The sequence below is a fragment of the Acanthaster planci genome, linkage group LG08, assembly GCF_054643075.1.
Source record: "Acanthaster planci isolate LZ-2023a linkage group LG08, COTS_SCS, whole genome shotgun sequence".
NCBI classification, from domain to species: Eukaryota; Metazoa; Echinodermata; class Asteroidea; order Valvatida; family Acanthasteridae; genus Acanthaster; species Acanthaster planci.
The window spans coordinates 11,893,350-11,899,132 of NC_141784.1; the positions used below are offsets into that span (position 1 = coordinate 11,893,350).

At 38.6% G+C, this 5,783-nt stretch overlaps 1 protein-coding gene across 3 annotated transcripts; it reads right to left on the minus strand.

Annotated features, from left to right (window-relative positions):
* Positions 1-1,606: 1,606 nt before the first annotated feature.
* On the minus strand, positions 1,607-5,294 carry LOC110984214 (cytochrome c oxidase subunit 6A, mitochondrial-like). Of its 3 annotated transcripts, none has more exons than XM_022244158.2 (2): positions 5,209-5,294; positions 1,607-3,037 (listed from the first exon to the last, which is right to left on the minus strand). In XM_022244158.2, exon 2 carries the CDS (start codon positions 3,032-3,034, stop codon positions 2,687-2,689), a length of 348 nt encoding a protein of 115 aa, XP_022099850.1. In that variant the 5' UTR covers positions 3,035-3,037; positions 5,209-5,294; the 3' UTR covers positions 1,607-2,686. The 3 variants fall into 3 exon arrangements, with proteins under 3 accessions (XP_022099850.1, XP_086996566.1, XP_022099849.1); XM_087140440.1 differs by having other exon boundaries at positions 5,111-5,251; XM_022244157.2 differs by lacking the exon at positions 5,209-5,294 and adding an exon at positions 5,058-5,202.
* Positions 5,295-5,783: the final 489 nt, after the last annotated feature.

Consider the following 5,783-nt stretch of genomic DNA (forward strand, 5'->3'; position numbering starts at 1 on the left):
AATGCACAGTTCACAATCATTTTGGTGGCACCATACATCATGTAAGCCTATACTCAACATTCCCCGGCATGCCCAGATTGGAGATTGCAAAGCACAAATGCTAGTTGGATAAAGCTCCGGGTTCGTTTCATTCATTGTTTTTCACTTAAATTTGAAAACGAGAAAAGAAAATTGGAATAGAGTTGGTTTTTTTGTTGTTTATTTGAAAAAAAAAAACCCAAATACTGAAAATGAGACCTTTCTGGTTTTTCCATTTCAAGCGAAAAAAATAATATAAACATAGAAACTACCTCGTTTCTTGTTTTACTTTTTTAAAACAAAAATGGCCATCATTTGCTGTTTTACTTTTAATGTGAAAACAGCAAAATAATCCATTGATGCACTTTTTGAAGAATAAAAACAGTTCTCTTTTCATTTTGTAATGTAAGACAGTCATGCACAATTGTAGCCGGCTAAAATAGATAATTACATGAATTCATTGCTTCCAAAGAAAAAGGAGCAACAACAAAATTTCTCACATTCCAATAGCAAACTATGGCAGCTGTCTTAGGAGGTGCGCTGACGATACTATCTGCAAAATTACTGGGCTTGCATAAATCAATTTCTCTCCCCGCATGCATCATCAATCATAGTTACCCATTTTTTCTGCATAGTGATCTCAACTTTTGCAAAACTTTTTTTACGCTGACCGTATAAAAATAAAAATAACAGTAACAGACGAGACATCCTAGACTCGACATAATACCTCATTCAAGGAGAGGGTGGCTAACTACATTATTATAAACAAGGTAGAAAAACCTAGCCTACTTTGAACTTCTTGTCATGCAAGGCGAAATCCGGTTGAAAATGAATTCAAAAGAAACTGCTTTCCTTTTTCATTAACTACTTGTAAAAAAGAAATTATTTCTTTTCCATGTTTTAATTGATTTTGGGCTTTCTTTTTCAAATGGGAAAACAAAAGCCAGTCCCAGCAACCTAGTTATGACAGATACACAACAATTCAAATATATTTATATAACACTAACACCTAATGTCTAAAGATAATTTCCTGCTCATTGAGGTCACAGACAGGTTGAGCAGGCTGGATCATGGTGGTCAATGCAGAAATGTGTAAGCATGCCAAGTTACTACAGGTTCATGTACATAGCAGTACGATTTGGCACTGCTTTTCATAACCACGTTATAGCTACCGCTCAATGAGAAGTCAGGCAATATGATTCTCCACTATCATATTGCAGCCGTGTAAATAGTTACACCCATTGTTTATTCCTAACCAACAGTCGACTCGGTGTAAATTTAGACAAGTCAGACCGTTAGCTAACTGGAAAGGTTGGCAAATAGTTTACAACTGTTAACCAACTCAATAGCAAGTTAGGCAAGTGTGGTTTAACAGAAACTAAGGTAAATATTTCTTCAAGACCACACAGAAAAATTTGGCAAATGGCTGTTAGCTTGTAGAACTGTAAACTTTATCTGCCAAGAAATGCAAACGGATCTGACCCTTAAACTGCTTACATTTAAAATGACGTAAAGAAGTGGTTGAATAGAAAATGGAAAATATACAACAGACATCACAAATGTGAAGGAAATGTGTGACAAAGAGAGGTTTGTGATTAAAACACATTTTATTAATCAGTTGGCTGTTCACACTGAGGGCATTTTGGGTAAAACGGTTGCAACTGTCATTAGCATACAGTTGAAGTCACAGAGGTGATGGGTATTAGACCCTGCCATTTCAATGCACAAAAGGGCCCCCATGATAAACTTCACAAACAAGCACTCAAATTTAATTCAGAGTTTATCTCATTTTAAGAAAAGGTGAACGCTGCTTTGAATGCAGTTTGAAAGCCATAGCAACAACTCAATGCTAATGAATGAAACTCTTCTGTAAAATTAAAAAAAAGAACAACAGTTTGGAATCAATTCAATCCAGGAACTCCTAAGTAGGAAAAGTACAATACTGGGCAAAAAATGACAGTGGATAAACTGTAGGCAAAGTACATTGTGGCATACGGGTACTTGCTTGTTGCAGGAACAAAACATTCAGAGGCTCGTTCAGTCATATCCTGAGATAAGCACTGCTGCGAGTTCAGGAGTGCAGCAAGCATGTTTAATGATTAGCACTCATGCTTAAAAATACCAACAGTTAAAAACGATTCAATTTTGCAAATGTGGCCATGAACATTTATCCTGGTGACCGTACAAACTCCTATGTACATATACCTAGGGAAGTAAATATGTGAAATAAGCCTATGCGTGTATGTGCCTTTCAGTAATATCCTTCATCTTCTACAAGTTTCCATTTCCTTTTTCATTTTGGGGCATCTTATAATGTGCGTGTACTACATGCACACTGCATCAGCATGGTACCATACCACCTGTCTACACACCAAAATAATGGCATTATTATTCCCATTCACATCCCCAAGCAATTTGAACCCTAGCACTGTTAACATTGTTGAATCCATCAAATTATGCCTGTTGAAAAAACACTCGTTTCTGTCTCGAGCCTAAAATCTGAAGACGTTGTTTTGAACTTTTCTATGCAAATTTTACTTCTTTTCTATTGCTACTTTTTGTCTGCATCACTTTCCATTTTTTCTTATGAGCAATCAGTAAACACTCAGAAAAACTCAATTAATACAGTCTTTTCAATTAAAGTGACGTTGCTATGGTGATTTTTCATCTACTCTTCATCCTCGTATCCCTCTGGTAGTGCATTGTTGTGGGAATTGTGGAACAAGGAGTGGTTCCCATCTCCCCAGAAGAAAGGCTTGTTGCGGATGCGGAGGTGCGGGTAGGCTACAAACTCCTCTCGGTGGGCGTGGGCTTTGTGCTCCATCTCCCCCTTGTAGGCATTCACCATGCAGAACAAGACACCCGGCACTGCCAAGAGGAAGGTCAGCATCTTCCAGGTTTTGGCCGAGCCGTGGGCATCCGGTGCAGTGGCAGAGGATTCAAACCCAGTCTCAGCCCTCCGCAACAGTGTCGTTGAAAACTGTCGCCGTACCACCCTCAGCAAATTGGATGCCATTACCTGTCAAATGGACAGAAGTACACTTTTATTGTCAGTTCCCAACGTCAGAGTTCAGCATGCACAGCTGGGACATAGATCTTCCCATAGTACAACACTCAAACAAGTGTTTAAGCTGTAGTTTAGGGTAATTTGTTTGTACAGAAAGAGTTCTGTATCTGGCCACCACATACAAACCATCAGACATAAATTCTACTCCAATGTAGAAGGGGAAACTGTTTTTCTTGGGTAAAAATAATTTTAGGTCATTGTTGGTGCTTAAAACTCAAGAATGCTAGTGGAAGAACTCTTTCCAAATTGGTACTGTTTTTAATTTGTTTTTATAGTATCATTACATCTACATGATGCACGTAAGTGTTGGCATTTTTTAACATAATTGAAAAATTATATTAAAGTTGGTGGATATTGGACCGTGAACCAGTCCAGATATACTTTTGCTGCTGTACCGTTACAGCAACTGAACATGTACAGTAAGTGCTTTGAGGACAAAGAAATTTATCAAGCAGTGAGTAATTTTGAGTACATGCAAATTCTTATGGAAATATATCTCTATATTCACAAGACCATAGCTATGATAACACAAACCAAACCATGGAAGAATTTGGGTCTGGGGTCATTCTGTGTCAATTCAACACGCCTTTGGACCAGACCATCACGGATTGAAATGAAATTCGGTTTGCTGATTGGAATCCTCAAGATACTCTCAGAATTGAAATTTTACATCAATCGATCAATGATCTGAGTGTATCAGATATGGGTAATGAATTTTTAAAATTTTACATTAATCGATCAATGATCTGAGTGTATTAGATATGAGTAATGAATTTTTGACTTTTTATTAGTTTGACCCGCTTTGTTTGGACAGCCGTATTTCCTGATGAATCTAGCCTACTTCCGGAACGGAGTAGTACTAGTCATATTAGAACCTTAGTCCTTACCATTCAGGAAGTAAATCTAACATGTCTAGTCTAGGCTAGACCCGTAAACAGGGCCCAACGAATACTCCTCTGTCGTATACTGGGCTCTGTCCCGATTAAAAGGGATTTCTTTTGAAAACTTTATCTGGGACATCTGGGGGCATAACTAAACATCCGCTTAATTTTATGAGCTGAAATTGCACAAGTATGTTCAATACTTACACTGTAAAAACTCCACTAGGTTGTTACTTGTAGAAAACTGGTCTTTTCCTCGTTTGGAGGAAAAAAAGTTGCCTTTTTTGCCATTTTCCCATTCCATATGAATTTTCACCTGATTTGTACCGGTACATTACACAGACTCCCTTGTATGGTTAAGTTATGGTACCCTGTACAAGAGCCTGGCTAGTTTGCACCCAGACTTCAGCACCTACGGATCTCGTTCAGATCTGCGAGAGTACCTGTTGATAGAAGTACTCATAGAAAATTAGGGCTGTTTTGTGTCGCAGCTAATATGCAACGCCCTTGGCTGGTTCCCTGTCCAGTAACATGATACAAAAGTGACAAAACAGCCGTCGCTTTTGTTCAAGTGGGGCAAACTTCGTCCAGAGTGGGAAAACGGCAAAAAAAGGCAACATTTTTCCCTCAAATGAGGAAAAGGTGAGTTTGCTACAATTTACAACCTAGCGGATGGTTTACATCGTAAGTAGTGAACATACCGGTGCAATTTCAGCTCATAAAATCAAGTGGATGTTTAGTTATGCCCCAAGATATCCCGAATAACTTTTTCCAAAGAAATCCCTATGAATCGGGACAGGGCCCAGAATACAACAGAGGAGTATTTGTCAGGCCCTGTTTACGGGTCCAAGTCTAAGCCTACCTAGAAACTCTACCATGCCTATAAATAAAAAACTGGAAACTGTAAACATGAATTTCAATCGGAAAAATGGTTCTAAATTTGCGACATCGCACAGTGAACATAGGCCTAATGGGCCTAGTCACTGCTAAGGCAAGTGCGAACGCGTTCTGTAATTATCATAATCATGGTATCCTTGTGTAAAAATGTCTTTCCAAGGCAGCCGACAGTACAAAGATTTCCAATGACTCACGAGAATATATACACCTTCCCCGAGATGTCACATAAGAGATAGTATTTCGTTACCTGTTTGAATACTTTTCACCAAAAATAAATGAAGTAGAAAATCCGGCGTAAATTTCGAGTAGGTATAGCTATATCCCTCGGACCTAAGATGACCTTACCAACACTGGTTAACAGATCCTCAGCGCGGAATTCCAATGAAATTTTGTTACAGAGTACCAACCATTCGAAAAAAACTCCAAAACGCCACATCAAGAATACATGCCGTACAAGGATTCGCACTAAGAGGGCCTCTAAAGGGCACCTATATTCCACTGCACACCAGGTAATGTCCGGCCAATTAAACATTTCAAAGTAGCATTTCATCAATTGATTAATTAGGTCTCTCAGAGTGAAAATCAATGGTATGTCTAATATTTACAACTTGATTGAATGGGTTGTTATATATATACAGCTAGAATTTCTGCTACAGATTCGTGCTCATCACTCGAATCTTCTCGTTAAGTTCACTAACTTCCCTTTGGTCACAATGGAATGTGGGGTTTATCAGAGTTAGAAATCCGCTGTTAACTTTTTCTCACCATCAAAATGCAGGCCCTTTCCCCTGGCCAAAAAGTGGGTAGGGATATATATGTATTGTGTCCCATTCCCAGGAGGTGCTCGTCATGGCATTTAGCAACTTACATAATCTTCCCAAGGAAAACCCTAAAAATAAAACTGAAATACACAGACCAGC

Bases quoted from the DNA above. Each gene is read 5' to 3' on its own strand.
- LOC110984214 (XM_022244158.2), bottom strand. From the start codon at position 3,034: ATGGCATCCAATTTGCTGAGGGTGGTACGGCGACAGTTTTCAACGACA.